This window comes from Panthera pardus, unplaced genomic scaffold, assembly GCF_024362965.1.
Source record: "Panthera pardus isolate Hobbes unplaced genomic scaffold, ASM2436296v1 HiC_scaffold_6, whole genome shotgun sequence".
NCBI classification, from domain to species: domain Eukaryota; kingdom Metazoa; phylum Chordata; class Mammalia; order Carnivora; family Felidae; genus Panthera; species Panthera pardus.
In genome coordinates, this window is record NW_026526991.1 from 38,924,872 (window position 1) to 38,948,268 (window position 23,397).

The following is a 23,397-nucleotide window of genomic DNA, read 5'->3' on the forward strand; positions in this document are numbered from 1 at the left end:
AGGAATACTAAGTAGGAATAAAGATTTATGTTAGGTAAGAGTGTGACTCAGGGCTCGCCTACTTTTTTTTTTTTTTTTTTTCTTTTTTTACAAAATGGTGACCTGGCATTTGTAGCCCAGGACAATGATGTGCCCTGACACCACTTGTATGTAGTGAGGTCTGTCCCTTCAGGTGTGGGACAGTGGCAGTCCACGCAGCCCTGATCCAGAAATGTTAAATGACTTGCATCTGAGGAGAAGATACACTGCCTGGTATGTTAAGAGAACAGAGAAGTAAGAGTCAATCACGGCACCAGCCCACATGAAATCAGCATCAACGCAGCTTTCATAACTGGATAGGGAGCTTTGCTGCTAAATTCACGCTCTGTAAAGAGGTGTAGAGACAGGGCTAAAAGGAGAATTCCAAATAGGAATGGGATGCCAATGCAATACACTGGCAAAATGAGTTTTTAGTTTTCTCCAGCAAGCCTAAGATAATTGATAATTCACTGATAATGTAAGCCCCTCTTTCTTTCAGCTGACCCTTTCACCCAGAGACCACAGACTTTTCTCAGAAGGAAGTGTTTGGGTTTGTTTCTTTTTTTTTTTTTACTGCTCTTCTGCCTGCCACCCTGGTACATCTGAAAAGCGGGCAGCGACCAGGAAAAGTGACGCGCGACTCTTTTCCCATCCTGGCTAGTCAGGCCTGAATCATCACAAGTTGACTGCATTTTCCCCCTCGGCCAGCAGCCTTCGAGATTTTCCCTCGAAGAATATGTCTTGTACTTAAAAGGAAGAGTGGTGGGAGACGGGGAGGCGGAGAAGAGGACCGGGGTGAAGGGTGTGGAGGGCCGTCCCGCCCGGAGTCGGAGCCGCCGCGGGGCCGCGAGCCCAGGAATGTGCGGTCGGACAGGCGGGCGCGGGGCGGGCTGCAGCGGCGGGCGGGACGAGGCGGCGCGCACCTGAGCGACGGGGGCGGGGCGTCGGCGGGCACGAACCCCCCCCCCCCACCACCCCGCCCCTCACTGCGCGCCGCGCCCCTCGCGCGCCGTCTCGGCCCTTTCCGCCCGCGCTTCGGCGCCGCTCGGCTCCCCTCCCGCCCCTCGCTCCCTCCCTCTTTCCCTCCCTCCTGGCCGGGGAGAGTCGCGAGCTCCGGCCGCGAGTTTGCCGCAGCTCCTTCCGCGCCGCCGCGTCGGCTCACCTGGGCGCCGACTCCCAGACCCGCGCCTCGTCCCCCCAAACTCCCCCCAGGTAAGGGGCTGCCCGCGCTCGACCCGCGCGCCCGTCCTCCCGAAGCGGCTGGACAACTGGTGTGTGTGCGCGTCCAGCCTCCTCTGCGAGCCGCCCAGGGGCTTCGCGCCTCGCCCAGTCTTGAAGGTGTTGGTGGCGGGGACCTTGGGCCGACGGTGGCCGCAGCGAGGGGCAGGAGAGGCGGCGAGCCGACAGGTGGCGGGGTCTGGCCCCGGTCCCCTTACCGCCGCAGGCGCAGACCCCGGTGGGGATGGGGCGGGCGGGCCGGGGGTGGGGACAGTCCCTTTCTCCTCCCCTCGAGGGGCGGCGATCGCCGGGCCCGCCGTGTAGGTGCGTCGGAGAAACTTTGCAGGGTGGGGACTCTGCAGCCACTTGCCGCCGGGGACTGGTCGCCGCGCTGTGCGGGGGCGGGGGGCTCCGAGACGGGTCGCGGGGGCAGCCCCTCAGGCCAGGCGAGGACCTTAACGCTTCCCTTCCCCGCCCCCTTTTGTGTTTCCCCTCAGACCCGCCGGCCGCTGGGGGAGCCGCGGCCGCCCCCGCGCCCGGGGGTCGTTCCCTCGCATCCTCCGGGCCGCAGGAGGGCAGAGGCGGCGGCGGCCGGAGCCGGGCCGGGCGGCCTGAGGTGAGAGCCCGGCCGGCCCCGCTGGGAATATGGCGACCGGTGGCTACCGGACCGGCGGCAGCGGCGGCAGCACCACCGACTTCCTGGAGGAGTGGAAGGCGAAGCGCGAGAAGATGCGCGCCAAGCAGAACCCCCCGGGCCCGGCCGCCCCGGGCGGGGGCAGCAGTGACGCGAGCGGGAAGCCCCCGGCGGGGGGTTTGGGCACCTCGGCCGCCGCCGCGGCCAACGAGCTCAACAACAACCTCCCGGGCGGCGCGGCCGCACCTGCCGCCCCCGGCTCCGGGGGCGTGAACTGCGCCGTGGGCCCCGCGGCGCTGCCCCGCTCCGCCCCCGGCCCCCGGCGGCCCGAGGACGAGCCGCCTCCCACCACCGCCGCCGCGATCTCCGCCTCGGGGGCACCGCCGGCCCGGGGCGACGACGAGGAGCGGGACGGCGCCCAGGACAAGGGCAAGAGCTCGGGCCCCAGTGCCAGGAAGGGCAAGGGGCAGATCGAGAAGAGAAAGCTGCGCGAGAAGCGTCGCTCCACCGGCGTGGTCAACATCCCCGCGGCAGAGGTGAGCGGGCGGGGGGCCGCGGAGGGAGCTTCCCGGGGCCCCGGGGGCAGAGGTTCCCCACTCCAGCTCGTACTTTTATCCTTTCGCTGAGTTATGCAGGCCGAGGGTGATGGAGTTTTACTGTGAGCAAATGCTTCCTGGGAAGTTCCCCAAACGCAAAGTAGGACACGTGCTTTTCAGGCTTCCTGGCTGAGGTCTCCGATTCAGGATCCTTCTTTACATTGGTGGAAAGACTACTCGTGGTTCCAGGACTTGCCCGCTTAGGGTTGTTTGTTTCTGCTTCATCAGTTAGAAAAATTGATTAATGGTGATGACGACATACGCTGTTTAGTTTCCCACGTGCCCCTCGGAAGTTATCAGATTGTTTATCTCTTTTCTCTTGACAGTGTTTAATACCACCTGTAAAGAAACGTGGCCTTAGCACTGTGCGAGACAGCTTTATCTTTCAGTGTATCCAAGATGAGTGTATCTGAATGAGTGTATGCACTGTTTCATATCTAAGCCAGCTTTTGGGAAGAGCGCTCCCCATCTCACACACACACACACACACACACACACACACACACGCGCGCGCGCGCGCGCGCTCACAGTTTATTCTGAGTGGTATTTAGGACAATAGGAATGCTGTAACAACCCACAGTTCTTTTTGCTAAGACGATCTTTCCGTGTATTTAAGTATTTGGCTCTGCGTATTCTGGAAAACATTTGTGGTAGGGTTTTTGTTTTTGTTTTGTATTTTTGAGCAGTCTCAACATTCCTGCAGGCAGCAACGTCTTTCTATTAGAGTGAGTGGTGAAACATTTTTACTTAGTGTGTAACCGCACCTATCTCTGCCCTCAAAAAATTTTTTTCTAAGCAAATTTTGGTTACTTGAATAGAAGTGCACGAGTTTTGGGAAGTGATTCCACAACCTTGTTTCACCCAAAGAAGTTGTATCATTTTCTCATTGGCTCATTAGGTTTTACTCTTAAAAAAAAAATTTTTTTTTTTTTACTCGTGGCCTTGTAATGTATTCAACTTTGATACCTAGTTAATAATTAATAAGAATATGCTAACTTCAGTTGTGGGTCAAGTAAAAACATTCAGAGTAAGCTAGGGTATATGTCAAACATACCCAGCTTTTTAAGTGTTAATATGATTTCCATACCTGGAAAATCACAGTTTGTCTTTGAAGGGTATATTTTTATATGCATGTTTCAGCGAGATTTTATCAGCCAGCAAAACTGTCCTCTGTGGTTTGCTACTTGCACAAAAGATCTGTTATTCATTAAATTGCTTTAAAAGGAATTCATGAGAGTGGTAATCAAATTTCTAGGGTTTTTTTTTTTTTTTTTTTTTTTTTTTTTTTGGTTGTTGTTGTTGTTAAAAATATGAAGATTAAGGGGAAACTAAAGACAGGGCTCTGGAAAAGCTACATTCCTCAACTTTATTTTTAAAAGTAGCTGATGGTCCAAATAAAAGAATTAGTCATTTTCAGTCTTTTCCTCATTGTTCATCTGACAGGGGTCTTATTTTGGGAAATATCTTGGCAGATGTTAAACTTCATTTTTTGTCAGGCTGCTTGCACTAGAATTGTTACTTCTCCAGTACCTTTTTTGTTTTTGTTTTTAACAAGCATTATGTTTACCGGGGGAAATAAGTGTGGTGTATCATGCGAGATCCTAAGAAACATCCATTGTTAATGCTCCTGCTTTGGGTTAGGGAACATAGTGCTGAGAATGTAGATCACTCCCCACTACAATTGAGTCTAATACTCTGGAATGTTTTTCGTTTGGGTGTTGGCAACTCCTAAATTTAATCTTCCTTAAAAACAAACAACCCAGGGTACCATTTTTTTTTGTCTGTGGAATTTGAACCTTTTTTATTGAATAGAGAGTTGAGGACTGCTTTCTTTTTGTGGTAACTATGGCTCTATCTGTTGCTGTAGGACGCAACAAAACATGGTAATGTTTTAACGCAGTACCTAATTAGCAGGCATACTTCTTGAGTGCCTTCTCATATTTTCGTAAAAACAGCTTAAGTCGTTCAGATTATTTTAATAGTGGTAAATATATGACACAAAACTTTAAAGATGGGCCAGCTTTATATTCTTCAGGTTGTATTTTTAGAATTGTGTGCCATTCATTTCTCCTAGTAGTTTCAACATTGAGAATGTCAGTTGGTGTGGAGTTTCTTGTGTAATGTAGCACTATTGGTTTAAGAAGTCATATCATATTTTATAAAGTTTTCAGGTGTGTAAATATCAGAAAAGCAGAAAATTATTAATCTGTCAACATTCAGAAATAGACTTGTATTATATGTGATGTTGAGAAAGACTCTCTTATTTTCAGACAGTATTCTCAACCAAGTTTCTATTAGGAAAGTAGCATATAATTCATATGCAAAAGCCTATTTTTGTGGTTGATAAACATTAAGTTCCATCAGGAAGTATTTATTAAACATCTGTTTGACACATTCACTGTGACTTTCATTAACTTATCTTACTAATTACAGAATATTATAAAATTTGTTGTAAAGGCTACCTGACAACAGCTAAAGATATCACAAACAGCAACAAGATAATATTAGCAAGGATGCAGGTCTCAAACTAGATGTGATGGATGGGGATGGGAAGCTGGGTGGGATAGTACTTGTGATGACTGTAATAAAAAGTGCAAATATACAGATGCTTATTAGTGAGACAAACTTTAGTTGTTCTTGATTACTAATTTAGAGATTAAAAAAATGTTTTTTTCCCTAAATTTTTACTTTGTCTACTTTTTGGGGGGAATAGCTCAAATTGGATAATTTGGCTGTTCTTGCCAGTAATTTTGGTATACGTTTATTAGATCAGTCAGATCTTTATTACATGTCTGTGTTCAGGCAGTATGGTAAGGGCTGTGGAAAAAAAACAAGAAGAGTAAGGCAGTGTATATTCTCAAGGAGCAGGGCTATAATCCTGGAAGAAGGATAAGGCATAATTATATGAAAAAACTTAAGTACTGAGTTAACAATTGAAAAGCCATCTTAACACAGCAAATTGTTTATTAGAAATATTTTATGTGTAGGGGTGCCTGGCTGGCTTAGTCAGTGGAGCATGTGACTCTTGATCTCAGGGCTGTGAGTTAGAGCCCCACATTGGGGTATGGACATCACTTAAAAATCTGAAAAAAAAAAGTTTTGTGTTTAGGGGGAAGAGGTGATTGGGGCTGAGAGAAGCTACTGGTGATGAGGCTTTTGGGCTGAGACTTACATTTCTGTACCTATATATTTATACACACGTGTATACATACTTACGGTGTTTTAAATCTGAGTGTAGTGGTTCTTAATTGTGGAAGTGCATTAATATCATGTGAGGATCTTAAAAAAATGCTCCTCATGAAGAATACTTGCCCTCTCCCTCCCTGAGCCTCTTTTGATTTAATGGGTCTGGGATGGATCCCAGGCATCAATATTTTGATAAGCTTCTCATGTGATTCTACTGTGAGTCAGGGTTAAGAACTATTGGGCTGCAGTCTGGGGATACGGAAATCAATAGGACACAGGCCTTGCCCACAGGGCCTCTCAAGTAATATAGGGAACTGTGGTAAGTACAGTGTTTAATGCAGGCTGAGCAGGGTACCTAACCTAAGGAAGACGGGGATAGTTGAGGAAGGGTTCCTAGGCAGTACCACCCCTGTTTTCAGAGTGCTTGTGAAGTTATTGCCACTGAATAGGTTTGCATGAGTGGGTTAATGGAGGTGGTTAATAAAATATTTCAATAGGTAAGGTCAAATGATACTAAAATTTTGATTTAAATACAAAGTTAACACGTATTGAAACTTACTATTTTCATAGTGGTTGGCTACAGTACTTTGTTGTTTTAATTAATGCTCACAGCAATCCCATGTGGTAGTTACAGTTTCTCTTTATATCCTCATTTCCAGAGGAGAAAATGGAGGCTTGAAGAGCTTAAATGACTCAGGATCACATGGAAAGTGAATAAGTGGTAGAGCAGTATTTTCAGTGTGTGTGTGGTGTGTGTGTGTGTGTGTGTGTGTGCGCCTGTGTGTGCGCGCGCGCGCGTGCGTGTGTGCGTGCGTGCGTGCGTGCGCGCGCGTGTGTGCGCATCTTGGGAGAGCGAGATTTTTAAGAATTAATTTTTAATAAAATATTAAAAGAATTAATTTTTAAGAATTAGCCAATTTTGCAATATGTAGCTTGTTTTTCTATAACTTTTTATTTTTTCTATAATTTTTTATTAGAGGTTATCTTAAATAATTTAAACCTCTGAATGGAGAAAACAGTAAAAGGAACTGATTAGAAATTAAGGTCAAATATGTAGGCTCAGAGATTGCTTCTGACCATCTATAGTTTACTTGGCAAAATTTTGAACACCAGGCTATCAGCACAATCTATTTTTGGCTAGAAGTCAGAAAATATGAATCTTTGTTTTTACATAAGTGATATGTTGTTTTTCTGTCAAGATGGAGTTAAAACACCTACTCCATAGTTTGAAGGAGCATTTAATATATAGAAAGCATTTTTAAGTGAGCACAATTTTAAGTCATAATTATTCAGCGTATTTGTTGAACATTATATGGGACAAGTTCGACTAAGTAAACCATGTGAATCCAGGTAGATTAAGAAATGCCTTTGGTATGCCCATTATATACCAGACTGTCTACCTTTCTATGTGATGAGTCAGAAGAGGAACTAATAGTGACTCAGGGTTGGAGAAAATTGGGCTTGTGAATAGGGTAGATCTAGCATAAACACCAAGGCTACTTAGTAAGATACTAAGCCCAGTTTTCCTAAATGTGTGAACTCATTGGTAAGGTAAATTGAAAATGGAATATTATCAGGATTTATAATGAGTTGTGTAAGCTGAGAGGTCTTTTTCCATAAAAATAATTATGTAACTAAGTAGATGACATTTATGGTGTGCTTATTAAGTGCTAGGCACTGTTCTGAGCACTGTACATGTGTTGGTGCATTTAATTCTCACTACAGCCCTTTGGGAAAATGGGGCAGAGAGAGTAAGTTACTTACTTGCCTGAAGTTACCTACACGGTAAGAAGCAGAGTAGAGATAGTCTGCTTTTAAAGCCTTGTGCTTAATAACTGTTCTATATTTCAGTGTATTATATACTATATACCTAGTTTAAGAAAGACAAAGATTATTTTAGGAGTAAAATGTAAAATTAGTCATTTATATTACTAATAAAATTTGAGAATAGCCCTATAATGAAAGGCAGATAAGGTGGGACTTTATTGGGAAAAATTGGCAGCAAATAAACAGGAACAGTGGCATCAGAATTCTTATTTAAAATCGCTATCAAGTTGGTGGCTTTATTCATGTTCTTTATTATTTCTACATTGGTTTTTACCACCTGTGATATAGGCCAGAAAATAATTATGCTATTTAATAGTAATACTAATACATGTCTTAGAAGTTTGAAATGATTGGCAAATATAGGAGTTTGAAATCTTCTGAGTGCTTTTTTTCTTTTTAAAAAGTAAGATAAAATTCATATACCATAGAATTAATCCTTTAAGATATTCAGTTCAGTGGATTTTTGGTATATTCACAAAATTGTGCTCTGAGTGCTTTTATATTTTCATCTTAATTTTTCATTATGTATTTAGAACCCATGGAACCTAAGTTTTATCTTCCCACCGTATAAAATGCAGCAGAGTCAAATAATTCAGTGTCAGCTTTTCCTGCATTTCACAGAGAACATGAAATAATTGTAGCATTTTCTCAGTTTTTTGTTTTTTTGTTGTTGTTAAAAGCCTGGATATTATTTAAATTTATTTTATTAAATTTTTTTATTGTTTATTTATTTATTTTGGGAGAGAGAGCATGAGCAGGGGAGAGGCAGAGAGAGAGCATGAGCAGGGGAGAGGCAGAGAGACAGGGAGAGAGAGAATCCCAAGCAGACTCAACTCTGTCAGTGCAGAGCTCCACATGGAGTTTGAAGTCACAAACTGTGAGATCATGACCTGATCTGAAACCAGGAGCTAGACACTTAACTGACTGAGCCACCCAGGCACCCCGTATTTTTTTTATTTTTTTATTTTAGAGAGAGAGGGAGTGAGTGGGGGAGAGGGGCAGAGGAAGAGATTGAGAATCTTTTTTTTTTAATTAAAAAAAATTTTTTTAATGTTTATTTTTATTTTTGAGAGAGAGAGACAGAGTGCGAACCAGGGAGGGGCAGAGAGAGAGAGGGAGAGAGAGACACAGAATCCTAAGTAGCAGGCTCCAGGCTCCCAGCTGTCAGCACAGATCCCCATGAGGGGCTCAAACCCATGAACTGTGAGATCATGATGTGAGCTGAAATCGGACCCTTAACCGACTGAGGCACCCAGGTGTCCAGAGAGAGAATCTTAAGCAGGCTCCATGCTTAGCATGGAGCCTGACATGGGGCTCGATCCCACTACCCTGGGATCATGACATGAGCTGAAATTAAGAGTCACATGCTTAACCAATTGAGCCACCCAGGCACCTTGGTTTTATGTTTCTTAAAACTTAGACACCTACTACCACTTGTTTGTGGTATAGGAGTTTGGTATAAGAGGTATTTAACTTAACTGAATGTAAAATTTCTAATTTATTTAAAATTTTACATGTCTTTCATGGAGATCTGCAAAGCTCTACTATCTAAACATTTGGGAACTTTGATTCAAAGTAAAAATGGAGTATTAAACCACCTAAAACCTTAGTCATGTTACTTAAATCAGTGTCTTAAAAGATGTGGCTGGGGGGGCGTTATGGGGATGGGGACAACCTGTACCAGTATCACCTGCATTATTTATTTAAAATGCAGATTTCTGGGATCCACTTTAGTCTGGGAACAGGGAGGGGTTACCTGAGACTGCAGACTTTTAAAATTTTCTTGAGTCTTGTAATTCTGAAGTTTGAGTGTACTTAATGTCCTGTACTGGTTTACTGATCTGTCAAATGAAATTGATACTGATTATCTAACAGGATTGTTACATGAATCAAAATAGTGTTAAAAATGTTCTTAAAATGATAAATTACAGCTACTGTGTAGGTTATAGTGATAACTAATTGTTGATGTCTAATGGAAATTTCTTATTGGGATGTTGAAAATTCATTTTTTTCCTGTTAATTAAAAACTTCATAGACATTTTAACAGAGACAGCTTGAGCTACTTGGAAATTCAAAGCACCCTAAACATTTAGGTAATATCATATAGTTAGTGCAAAATGTTGTGTTTGCCTTGCTTCTTGTCCTGATTTTGTTAGAAGCCTAGACAACGGGAAAAAAAAAAAAAAGAAAAACCTCTAACACTTAATATATAATTTAAACTTCACTTTCATTCATCTTTCTTTCTTTTTTTTTTTTTTTTTTTTAATGTATATTTGTTAGAGAGAGAGAGAGTACATGAGCAGAGGAGGGGCAGAGAGAGGGTGACACAGAATCAGAAGCAGGCTCTAGGCTCTGAGCTGTCAGCACAGAGCCCGACATGGGGTTTGAAGCCAGGAACTGTGAGTTCATGACCTGAGCCGAAGTCAGACGCTTAACCGACTGAGCCACCCAGGCACCCCTCATTTTTCATTTTTACATATATTTAAGAGAAAGTGTATAATTATGTTTTTAAATGTATTTAATAATTAGTTAACACTCTTAAAACAGATTTTTTTCTATCTTATCAAAATATTCCCAAGTGTATGACTTTTTCTCTTTTGTTTACTACTCTCACATATTAAATCCATAGGCATTCTTAGCTAGCTAATTGATTCTTAAAGTATTTGGTTATTGCTGAGGGAGCTTTCAGTTTAAATCTCAGGCATTTGTGTTCATAGCCATACACCTACTGGTATAGAGTCAAACCTTAGCCATCTATCATGCTCTCCTTGAGTTACTTAAAAATATACTAGGCACCATGTCTGAATGATATTGTAAGAATATTTAATTTCTTAAAGTAACAAAATTGTATACCTCAAAGGTAGAAACTGCTCCAAGTTCAAAACCTCGCATATGAAAATTGGATAATAAACGTTTATTCTGTGATCATCTTTTTTTAAATAGTTTTTTTTTTAAAGTTTGTGTATCTAATTTGAGAGAGAGAGAGCACAGCAGCAGAAGGGCAGAGAGAGAGAGAGAGGTTGAGAGAGAGAATCCCAAGCAAGCTCTGTGCTGTCAGCTCAGAGCCACACACAGGGCTCAATCCCGGGAACCATGAGATCATGACCTGAGCTGAAACCAAGAGTCAGACACGTCACCGACTGAGCCACCCAGGTGCCCCTGTGTTTCACGTTCTTGACAAGACTTCTTGACATCCTATAGTGCAAGCAAGCAAAAGTTGATCCACACCAAACTTATATAATCTTTAATTTTTCCTTCTGTTAAAACTAATGTGTTTTTCCTTGTGGAAATACAAGAAAAGGTAGAGAAACATCACCTGTTATCTTATTCTTATTTCTGATTTTTTTTCTGTATCTACATAAAAATTGGAATCACATCATATAGATTTGTGTATTTAGTATTTAATCATGAGTATTTTTATGGTGTTACTCTTCGAAAATAAGTATGGATTTTTAAATGATTAGTTTCCAGTGTATAATATAGGGATTATTATTATTATTTTTTGTATTGTGGTAAAATGATACAAATATAAAATCTTAACCATTTTTAAGTGTACATTCATTGGTATTAAATACATTCATATTATTGTGCAACCATCATCACTATCCATTCCATAACTCTTTCCGTGTTGTAAAACTGAAACTCTATACCTGTTAAACAGTAACTCCCCATTCAACCCTCCCCCATCCCTTGGCAACTACCATTATACTTTCTGTCTTTAGGGATGGATATGTTTGTGTTACTTGATATTAAAATACTTAGGCATCACTTCATTGGTAAAGGACTCTACTACTACTTCTCTCTATTATGTACCTGCTGATTGGCAGATAAGTAAGTTGTCTTAAGATAAACAGCAATATGGTTTTTTCTTTTCATGTATTCTGTTTCCTGAAACATTCTTCAAGACAAGAGTTTGGGTCTTTCAAAGTGTCTCATAGGTACTAGGACCTTCAGATAATTGTGAGGGAAGCCCATTTTTCTTTCTTTTTTTTTTTTTAATCTTCTCTATAGTCTTTGATTTCATTGGGAAATTGGTGATTAGAGCTGCAGTAATTATAAGTGTAAGTTATAGCTCAACATAAAAGTTCCTAAAACTCATCATATATGCAAAATCACACAAAACTACAGGACATACAGAAAAATGGAGTGTAGGGGCATAACACTCAAAATGTTTTCAGTCACATGTAAAAAGATACAAACTTAATGAAGACTAGCAGCACAATTTTACACATGTTAAATGATTAAGAAATACATAAATGCTACATTGATTATGACACTTGACCTCAAAACAGACCTGAGTTTGCTTATAGAAGTGGGTGTTAAAAGGGTGGCAATTTGTGAAGTGTTGGAGGAAGGGTTATCTGAAATTGGACTGAAACTGTAACACCACATGTGGATGGGTATGGCTTGTAACACAAGGAGTGAACTGGCAGATGTTTGAGATGTGTGCATTCTGTGTGTTTCTGGGACACTGTGTTTGTTGCATTATCTGTGGTTAGTGTTTCTTTCAGTTGGGCATAATGCAAATGCAAAATTAGTATTATGCTCAACTTCCTAATGTATCAGTTGCATTGGAACAAATCCAGTTTTCTTAACAAATATTTTAGTGTATATGTATATACCCACATGGATACATCTATCTGTATGTTTATGTGCACATCCACATTCATCTGTCCAAAATATGTGAAATGGTGGCTTGATAAGATCAAGTAATGAGATGGAAAAGGACTAGGGAGCAGATGTCACTAGAGATGAGAATACTTTCTTAAGAGTGTATTAATACTAAAAAATATACTGATTGCTAGGGCAATGGTAGCAGAAAAGGAAAGGGATAGATGGATTGAGAGGTATTTCACTGATACTAGAAAATTACATAACAATGCTTTGAGCTGGAAAATTTATCCTCAGCCTTCTTCTCTTTAGCTGAGTATAGCACACACCTACCCTCTGTCCTCCAGAGCTAACTGTACCCTGCTTACTGTGTAAATCTTGCCTATTTTTTTTCTTTCTTTCTTAAATACTTGTCCTCTCCCTCTTGGTTCATCTTGCCATGAAGAAATGTTCTCTTAATTCTGGTTTACCTTCCACTTAACTTTTCTTAATTGCTCAATTTAAAGGCCTTGTTTTCATGTGCTCACCCCCATTACCTTGCTCATTTCCTGCTACCTAATTGAAACTGATCTCTTCAAGGTTGCTCGTGACTTCCTAATGGCCAAATGAGATAGCTGCTGCTTTTTTTTTTTTTTTTAATTTTTAAAAATGTTTGATTATTTTTTGAGAGAGTGCAAGTCAGGGAGGTGCAGAGAGAAGGGGACAGAGTATCAGATGTGGGCTTTGTGCTGACAGCAACAAGCCCAATGTGGGGTTCAAACTCACCTCAAGATCACGACCTGAGCTGAACTCTTGATGCTCAACTAACTGAGCCACCTACGTGCCCCTGGCTTTTCTACTTTCAACCTGTTTGATTCCTCTGTAATATTTGCCCCTGTCATTCCTCTCCCTTTGATACTACAGCAGTTTTGTTAGATTCTCGTTTACTTGGTTTACTCAGAAACATTTGAGTGCCTGCTTTGTGCCCCAGCTTCAGTACTGGATGATACAAAGATGAATTACATACTCCCCAGTCTTTAATGAACTTTCAGTCTTCTCTCAGAGAAAAAGATAATTTCTTCGCTCAGGCTGCTATAACAGAATACCATAGACTGGGTGGCCTATAAACATCAGAAAGGTATTTTTCACGGTTCTTGAGGTTGAGAAGTCCAGGGCATCAGCAGAATTGATGTCTGGTAAGAGAGCCTGCTTCCTGGTTTACTCTGTCCTCGCATGGTGGAGGGGGTGAGAGAGATATCTGGGATCTCTTTTATCAGGATACTAATCCCATTTGTGAGGGCCCCATCCTCATGACCTGACTCTACTTTCTAAAGCTGTCACATTGGGGATTAGGATCTCAACATAGGAATTTTGGGGAGACACAAATATTCAGTTCATAACAGATAAATAGAATTTGGTATAATAAGAACTATGATGGATAAAAGAGCAACGTACTGAACTAGCTCATAAAAGGGAGCCATCAATTACATGAGGGAGTCAAGGAGGGCTTTATATAGGATAAAGCAGTATTAAACCCTATGACTAGACTGGTATGAAGGATTTCCCAAGGGGGGAGGGAAAACATGGTAACATTCTAGGTAAAGAGAATGGCATGTGTGAGGGCACAAAGCCAGGAAATAATAGCATTATATTATATATATATATATACCTCCTGTATGCTTAGCACTGAGTGGGAAGGTTTCCTTGCATTCTTTTTTTTTATACCTATTTTTTATTTTGGGGGGAGCACAGGTGGGGGAGGGGCAGAGAGAGAGGGACAGAGGATCTGAAGCAGGCTCTGACAAGCTGACAGAGGCGAGCCTGATGTGGGGCTCTAACTCATGAACCATGAGATCATGATCTGAGCTGAAGTTGGACGCTTGATCAGCTGAGCCACCCAGGTGCCCCTTCCTTGCATTATTTCTAATCTTCACATTAACTCACAAGGTAGATTTTAAAAATATATTTCTCGGGGCGCCTGGGTGGCTCAGTCGGTTAAGTGTCCTACTTCGGCTCAGGTCATGATCTCACAGTCTGTGGGTTTGAGCCCCGCATCGGGCTCTGTGCTGACAGCTCAGAGCCTGGAGCCTGCTTCCGATTCTGTGTCTCCGTTTCTCTCTGCCCCTCCCCTGCTCATGCTCTGTCTCTCTCTGTCGCAAAAATAAATAAAAACATTAAAAAAATTAAAAAAATATATATATTTCTCATTTTACAAGATGCCTCAAAGAAGTTGTGACTTGCCCAAAGGCCATACTGACAGAACTTGGATTTGACTCCAGATTTGTTTGGGTGCCAATGCACACACATTGGTTATCATTGTTGGAAAGAGGGAGGGATATGTTCTAACAGAGGAAACTTTGATGTGCAGAGAATTCATGGTGGAGAGAGAATGGAGAACAGCTGAAGAAGAATGATACGGACCAATTGGGATGGATTTAAATGCCATGCCAAGGAATTCAGACTTTATTCTGCTGTTCTCTGTTAGTATTGTTGGCTAGGTATTTCCTTCCTCTGTCCATACATGTATACAATAACTCTGACACCTTCTGGAATGAAAAACTTTTGCCTGTCTAGCTTGAAGTCATTAGGAGGATTTTCTTGTTTGAAGGTAGGGATCCAAGGATAGTAAACAATACAAAGTCCTTTAAAAATTATGTGCATATAATAGAATAAATAAATTCAAGTTTCCATGTGGGTTGAAAAAAGATGAGAGGATAGCCTTTAAACAAAGTTGTACCCAAGTAATATTCTTTATTACGAAAATAATTCTGTACTGTAGATTTGGGAATGACTTTTTTAGAGGAGCAGGATGGAGTGGAGTTGGGGGCTCTGATGATACTAAATGGCCAGATTCTGTACTGTTACCATGGAGAAGTTTATAGTTTAATATTGTCCCTGGGTTTAGACTTTGCCCTGTACTTGATTTAAAAGCTGGTGTTTATTCCATTCCCACATTCTTTGAGTTAACCTGCAATATAGATGCTTGGAATACAGGTGCTAAAGGGTGAGCAATGCCTTTGAAACTTTTCTCACATATTATTTGTTCAGCTTCCACAGATTTTCCCCTTCCCCTTCATCCCTTCTCTCTGTTATCTTAGAGGAAACCAAGTGCTTCTCTAAACTATGTTTTAGGAATAGTGTTTCTTTATTTTTGATGATATAAATGTAATGCCCACTTATTTTGTAGAAAATTAAAAATAAAATAGCAAAAACAGGACTGTGCAAAGATTAGCTATAGATTATATCAATTTGACATGGTTTTCCATTTTTGTTTTTAAGCAATAGAATTATATTCTATGTACATTTTTATAAACTTAAATATGACTCTATCATGCATGTTATTTCCTTTTAAACTTTTTGAAAGAGATAAAAAAATTAAACAGCTTTTTGAAAGAGATGTTAATTGCTACATATATTTTATTTCATAAACATAATTCCCACTGTCCAGTGGTAACTGTTACTTTATAGTTTTGGTATGCAATTCTTGAGTATATATTTAGGCATACACACAAAAAACATGTATCCAGAAATTTAATCATTCTACAAATACTGTTAAACCTTTTTGTTTTCAGTATCTTGTGAACATGTTAGTACGCCAGTAGATATATAGCTGTGTTGTTATTCTTTTTAAAAAAAAGTTTATATTTTTTAGTAATCTCTACACCTAATATGGGACTTGAACTTGTGACCCTGAGACCAGGAGTCACACGTCCTCTGTGAGCCAACCAGGTGCCCTATTGTGTTGTTACTCTTTTTTTTTTTTTAATTTTTTTTTAATGTTTATTTATTTTTGAGACAGAGAGAGACAGAGCATGAATGGGGGAGGGTCAGAGAGAGAGAGGGAGACACAGAATCTGAAGCAGGCTCCAGGCTCTGAGCTGTCAGCACAGAGCCTGACGTGGGGCTCGAACTCACGGACCGTGAGATCATGACCTGAGCCGAAGTCGGACGCTTAACCGCTTAACCGACTGAGCCACCCAGGCACCCCTGTGTTGTTATTCTTAATGGCAGAAGAATATTTCACAATTTGGTTTTTTATTAAGTTTATTTATTTATTTATTTTCCAGAGAGAGCATGTGAGCGGGGAAGGGGCAGAGAGAGAGAGAGAATACCAGGCTGGCTCTGCACTGTCAGCCTAAAGTCCAATGCAGGGCTTGATCCCATGAATGATGAGATCATGACCTGATCCAAAATCGAGAGTTAGAAGCTCAACCTACTGAACCACCCAGGTGCTTCATGATTTGGGTGTTCTGATACAGCTATAATACATTTACTACAGTCTTAGTACATATTACATGTTAGACACTGAAGTAGGCCTTTGGGGCATTTGAATGGTTACATCTGTTCTGTTTGGAGCACTCTCAGGATTTAGATGAACTCTAGTTCATCGTTTTGTCCTTGAGCAATTTATAATCTGATTTGGAGAAATAAGATTGTGTAAGATAACTTTGAACCATTAAAAAAGAAATGTATAATAAAGTGTTAAATGTTATGCCCCGCTGTTAGTAGAGAGAAGTGATAGATCCCTAGAAGACTGAATGGTCTGGGAAGTTTTGTGAAGGGAGTGTAAGATTTGAGCTGATCTTGAAGGACTGTAAGAAACGGACAGATGAAGAGGAGAGTCATGTTTCAGACTAAGAGAGCAGGATGGGTAGAGGTACAATGGTGAGAGTTAGCAAGCTGATTGGAATAAAGGGTTATATTAGGAAGTAATAATAGAGAAATTAGGAAGCAGAATTTTGAAGGGTCTTAAAAACGGGGCTGAAAATTTTAGGCTTGATATGTTAGCCTATAGGAGAACCACCAGGAGGATGTGTTCATATTTGTGACACCAGGATTTTAACAAGATCAGCTAGCTACTGGGCACTGATGTATAGAATAGGTCACAGGGGAGAACATGGTAAGGGAATGAGTTGGGAGGTTGTCCACCACCAGCTGGGGTGACATTGTATGCGAAACCATTAGAACAGTATGGTAGAATATAGTTCATTAATGTGCTATATGTCTTGTTTAATTTACTGTTACTGTCCTCAGTTGGAATGCTTAGGGGAGGTTATTACCAGTTACATGATAATTTCAATGACAATAACTAAACCAGAAATCACTTACGCTGCAAACTGGTTTTTAGAATATCTTACTATTTTGATTGTAGGTAAGGAAAAGAGCATTTGCCTTGCAGGATAAGCAAGCCATGTTAACAAATAGATAACATTTGCATGCTCACTGGACCTGACACTATTCTAAGTCTTTTATGGGTATTAACTTGGTAAATTTTTAGAAAAACTCCAGGGCGGTCAGTGCTATTCCTGTGTTGGATGGGGAAAGTGGAAGTACAGAGATAATAAGCCATACTGAATTTCTCATTTGAAGAATTAGTTGCCAACTTTGCCTCTGGATTTTTTTTTCCTGGGCTTCCAAGTTTATAGTAGGGTTGGTGTCACTTTTTAGTACTAGCCTGAGTACAGTTGACATCCTTATATTTAACTTAACTTTCAGGTTTTTAATTTAAATATTTTGTTTTAAGAGTTTTTTTTCTCTTTCCCGCTTATTTTGAGATAAAAGGTACATGCAAGAGTCAGAGGCATAGCAAAAGGTTTGGAAATATATGCATGCACTGGTTAACAGTGATTATCTCTGGATGGTAGAATTAAGGAGATTTTGTTGTTGGAATATTCTTTGTGTAGTCTTTCTTGTTGAGATTTTCTCCATGACCTAATGCATAGGAAGTTTCTGTAGATGTCCCAGGAGTATTTGAAAAGATGGTGTATTTTCTGGGTATAGAATTCTAAATTTTCTATTTAGCCGATCTCCCAAATTGTGTTTCAAATCATTTAACCTTACTTATTTCTGGTTTGTTTGATATGTTGTTTTCTTAGAAGATATACTGATGTTTACTGCTGTTGGCTTGTCAATTTCTCCTTGAACTTTGACAGAATTACATCTTAATTAATTATGTTAATTAGAAGGCTCATAATTGAAAGTATATACTAGAAAATCTGAATTTTCAAACACTCTGTAGAGGGATACCACCACAATTGGTGGTTTGGTTTGATATTACTTTCAAAGTTCTACTCTAGATCATCTGAACAACTCACATGAGTTGCTAGTAACATGTTGGACCAGTTTTACGTTTATAGAGAAATTTGAGTGGAAAGTAGAGAATTCCCATTTCTCTCTCAGTCCCCAGTTTCCCTGTTAATATCTTGCATTGGTGTGGTACATTTGTTACAACTGATGAACCAGTGTTAACTAAAATTCATAGTTGACATTAGAGTTCACTCTTTGTACAGTTTTTTTGGGGGGTTTTGTTGAATGCATAATGTCATGTATCTACCATTAGAGTATCATGGGGAATATTTTCACTGTCCTAAAAATCCTCTGTGCTGCACCTGTTCATATTTCCTTCCTTCCCCTGGCAACTACTGATGTTTTTACTGTCTCTGTAGTATTGCCTTTTCCAAAATGTCATATAGTTGGAATGCTACAATATAAAGCCTTTTTACACTAGCTACTTTCATTTAATCAACATGCATTTAGGATTCTAACATTTCATTTTTTGATCACATAATAATTATGTTACTTAACCTAATCATCTGAGTTCCCAGATGACCAGGGGTGATTTTTAAAAAAGTTATCATCTACCGTCAAGTGACAAACATTTGTTACTATTAAGAAGTTATAACACAAATGAGGTGATGAATAAATGTTTATCAAATGAACCGTTTTTCAGAAGTATGTGCCAAAGCTCTAATGGAAATTCCAAAAGAAAAGCACCAAAAAATACTTCGGTTACTGATGGTATTTTTGCAAAATGGGTACAACTTCATAAGGTGTATGCAAAGCTTTGAGAAGATACTATTGCTTATTTGATGATATCCATTAGAACATGTTTGTGTTAAAATATTAATCATATCACTTTTTTGTCCACGTTTGTGGTTTTTTATGTGGGTTTCCACTATCTGATCAAGTGTTTTCACAAAGAATCAAATCTATCTTTGAGTTTCCAAAGATCCTTAGAAAGGGATGCTCATTTTTTATTGATTCAATGAGATGTCATAGAGTAAACATTAAGTGCTTTCTTTCTGCCTGGCTTCATTGTTTTTAAAATTTTTTTTTAATGTTTTTATTTTTGAAGGAGAGAGAGACAGAGCATGAGCAGGGGAGGAGCAGAGAGAGAGGGAGACATAGAATTTGAAGCAGGCTCCAGGCTGTAAGCTGTCAGCACAGAGCCTGACGTGGGGCTCGAACTCACAAACTGTGAGATCATGACCTGAGCCGAGGTCGACGCTTAACCGACTGAACCACCCAGGCGCCCCGGCTTCATTTCTAGATGGCAATAGATTTGAATTCAGAGAAGCCACTTCCACCTTCTGGACACAGAACATAGGTCCTATGTTTCTAGCATATTGATTGCAACCTTTTCTCTGTCAATGAAGTCTGTCCACATCATTCTTTCAGAGAAGGGATTCAATTTTGAGATGGGTGAAATATTTTAGATGGTACATTAATTAGAGAAAAGAGACTTCATTTACATTTCTCAGCACTTCATTTTGCTGAATTCAAGTTTAAAAGAGCAAACACAAAACAACTTGAGGCTATAGCTGGTTCTGACATGACTATTTGAATGTAATGTTTTCTTTTTCAACTTAGTTTTCCTTAAGAGTTTACTTATCTTAGTATCATCAACACTTAGCTCATTGCTTGCTGTGTACAATTAAGAATGGTTATTAAGAATGTGGTACATGTCTTGATAAGTGATTTCATATATAAACTGCTTTCTCCTAGATTCTACTCTAACATCACAAAATCTTGAGATAGACTTAAAATTTGGAGTTCAATTTATGATAGCCATTTTTTATTGTGAACTGTAGTTTTTAATATTGTTATTCATTCCAAAGAATATTTGAACATAAATGCTAGAAAATAACTGCCAAAAATTTTGTTTAGGTATAAGAGTCAGTCCTAAGTAATTGATGTTATCTTGATGTTTTGTAAATTGCTTCCTTTACAACATTTGCATCTCAGGAAACTCCCATCTTTTAAAATGTAAAATGGAATTTTTCAGAATGAAATTGAATAAGCTATTTTTTAAACAAAACTTAATTTTGTTTGTTTACTTATTTCTTTATTTTAAGTACACTCTACATCCAATGCAGGCCTTGAACTTACGATCCAGAAATCAAGAGTGTATGCTCTATGGACTGAGCCAGCGAGGTGCTCCTGAATAAGCTATTTTTGGTATTTTGAAACCCATTGATTTTTCTATGAAGAATTTTCACTCTTACTAATTGGAATTTTTTTGTTCAAGAAAAAAAAATTTGTAACAGTATCACATTAAGATGGACTTTTTTGTTAAAGTTTGTTTATTTATTTTGAGAGAGAGAGAGACAGACAGAGAACTGGAGAGAGAGAATCCCAAGCAGGCTCCACAATATCAGTGTGGAGCCCGATGTAGGGCTCAAACCCATGAACAATGAAATTATGACCTGAGCCAAAGTCTAGAGTCTGGCAATTAACTGACTGAGCCACCCAGGCACCCCCCATAAGATAGGCATTTTAACTTAAAATTAAATACCCATTTAATTGTATTTTGGTTTTAGTTTTACAGCAAAATTGAATAGAAGATAAAGAGATACCCAGTATATCTACTTTCTCGACACATGCATAGGCTCCCCCATATTCAGCATCCTCTGCCAGATAGGTATATTTGTTACAATTGATGGACCTGCACTGACACATCGATATTACCCCAAGTCTGTATTTTACATTATGGTTCATTCTTGGTGTTGTACTTTCTAAGATTTGGACAAATGTGTAATGATATGTATCCATTGTTATAGTATCATACAGAGTAGTTTTACTGCCTTAAGAGTCATCTGTGCCCCATCTATTCAGACCCTTTCCCCCAACACTTGGCAGTCATTAATCTTTTTACTATCCATAGCTTTATCTTTACCAAAATGTCATATAATAGGAATCATACAGCATATAGTCTTTTCACACTGGCTTCTTTCACTTTTAATATGCATTTAAGCTTCCTCCATATCTTTTCAGAGCTCTTTTTAGTGTTGAATAATACTCCATTGTCTGGATGTAACACACTCTACCCATTCACTTACTAAAGAGTATCGTGGTTGCTTCCAAGTTGTGGCAATTATAAATAAAGCAGCTGTAAATACTCATGTACAGGTTTTTGTGTGGGCATAATTTTTAGTTTCTTTTTTTTAATTAATTTTTAAAATGTTTTTTTATTATTTTTTGAGAGGGAGAGAGGCAGTGTGTGAGCAGGGGAGGGGCAGCACAGAGCCTGACATGGGGCTGGAATTCACGAACCGTGAGATCATGACCTGAGCCAAAATCGGACACTTAACCAACTGACCCACTCAGGTGCCCCACTACTCAGTTTCTTTAGGTAAATACCAAGGAGCATGATTGATGGATTGAATGGTAAGAGTATGTTTAGTTTTCTTTCTTTTTTTTAGTTTATTCATTTATTTTGTATTTTATTCTCTATTTAACTCCACCGTATGTCACTGGAATATCTTAGGGAAAGACACAGTTTTCCTGGTATTACTTTATTCCCCCCCCACCCCCTTTTAAATGAATTTTTTAAAAATTTACATCCAAGTTAGTTAACATATAGCGTAATAATGAATTCAGGAGTAGAATTTAGTGACTCACCACTTACATATAACACCCAACAACTGTCCTCCTTAATGCCCCTACCCATTTAGCCCATCCCCCCCACCCACAACCCCTCCAGCAACTCTCTGTTTGTTCTTTGTATTTAAGAGTCTCTTATGGTTTGTCTCCCTCCCTGTTTTTATATTATTTTTGTTTCCCTTCGCTTATGATCATGTTTTGCCTGTTAAAGTCCTCATATGAGTGAAGTCATATGATTTTTGTCTTTCTCTGACTAATTTCACTTAGCATAATACCCTCCAGTTCCATCCACGTAGTTGCAAATGGCAAGATTTCATTCTTTTTGATTGCTGAGTAATATACCATTGTACACATATACCACATCTTCTTCATCCATTCATCCATCGATGGACATTTGGGCGCTTTCCATACTTTGACTATTGTTGATAGTGCTGCTATAAACGTTGGGGTGCATGTGCCCTTTTGAAATAGCACACCTATATCCTTTGGATAAATAAACTACTAGTGCAATTGCTGGGTCGTAGGGTAGTTCTGTTTTTAATTTTTTTGAGGAACCTCCATACTGTTTTCCAGAGTGGCTGCACCAGTATATGTTTAGTTTTCTAAGAAACTGTTAAACTGTCTTCTGTTGTGGCTGTACTGTTTTGTATTTCAACCAGTAATGAATGAGAGTTCCAATTGCTCCGTAACCTTAACACTGTTAGGTATTGTCAGTGTTTCTGATTTGGCCATTCTGATAGGTGTGTACTGGTATCTTCTTTTTTTTTTTAATTATTTTGAGAGAGGCAGAGACTGCACAGGTGGGGGCCCAGCAGAGAGAGAGGGAGACAGAGAATCCCAAGCAGGCTTCTCAATGTCAGCAGAGTCTGATGCCTGATGTGGGGCTTGAGCTCATGAAACCGTGAGATCATTACCTGAGCTGATACCAAGAGTTGGACACTTAATGACTGAGCCACCCAAGCGCCCCTCTTTTTTTTTTAATTATGTATTTTTTGTTTTTTAAGTTTATTTATTGCAAGAGAGAGAGCTGGAGAGCATAGGTACAAGTGGGGAAGGGGAAGAGAGAGAGACTGAGAGGGGAAAGAGAATCCCAAGCAGGCTCCACACTGTCAGCGCACAGCCCATGCAGAGCTCAAACCCACGAACTGTGAGATTATGACCTGAGCGGAAAGAGTCAGATGCTTAACTGACTGGGTCACCCACGCACCCCTATAGTGGTGTCTTGTTTTCATTGGCCTTTTCCTGATGGCATACGATAAGCATCTTTTCATATGCTTATTTGCTGTCTGTATGTCTTTGGTGAAGTGTCTGTTAAGGTCTTGTTTTTTTGGGTTGTTTGTTTTTTTATTGCTGCATTTGGAGAGTTTGTATATTTTAGATAAAACAGTCTTTTATATTTTCTTTTGTAAATGTTTTCTCCCAGTCTAGCTTGTCGTCTTTTGTTTTCTTTTCTTTCTTTTTTCTTTTTTTTTTTTTTTTAACATTTATTTATTTGTGAGACAGAGAGAGACAGAGCATGTATGGGGGAGGGGCAGAGAGAGAGGGAGACACAGAATCGGAAGTAGGCTCCAGGCTCTGAGCCATCAGCCCAGAGCCCAACGCGGGGCTCGAACTCACAGACCAGGAGATCGTGACCTGAGCTGAAGTCGGACGCTCAACCAACTG

The 23,397-nt window shown here is 40.1% G+C and overlaps 1 protein-coding gene across 3 annotated transcripts in view; it reads left to right on the forward strand.

The window, feature by feature from the left end:
- The first annotated feature begins 1,560 nt into the window (after positions 1 to 1,560).
- PAWR (pro-apoptotic WT1 regulator) overlaps positions 1,561 to 23,397 on the forward strand; it is a 136,532-nt gene continuing 114,695 nt past the window's right edge. For 2 of the 3 annotated variants that reach the window (XR_002081585.2, XM_019455193.2), the window contains exon 1: positions 1,561 to 2,406. Coding sequence is in view for 2 of the 3 variants with exons in the window: in XM_019455193.2 (XP_019310738.2) it covers positions 1,882 to 2,406 (525 nt within the window). In the remaining variant the exon portion in view is untranslated. The remainder of the gene's footprint in view (positions 2,407 to 23,397) is intronic. The other variant, XM_019455195.2, reaches the window with a different exon arrangement.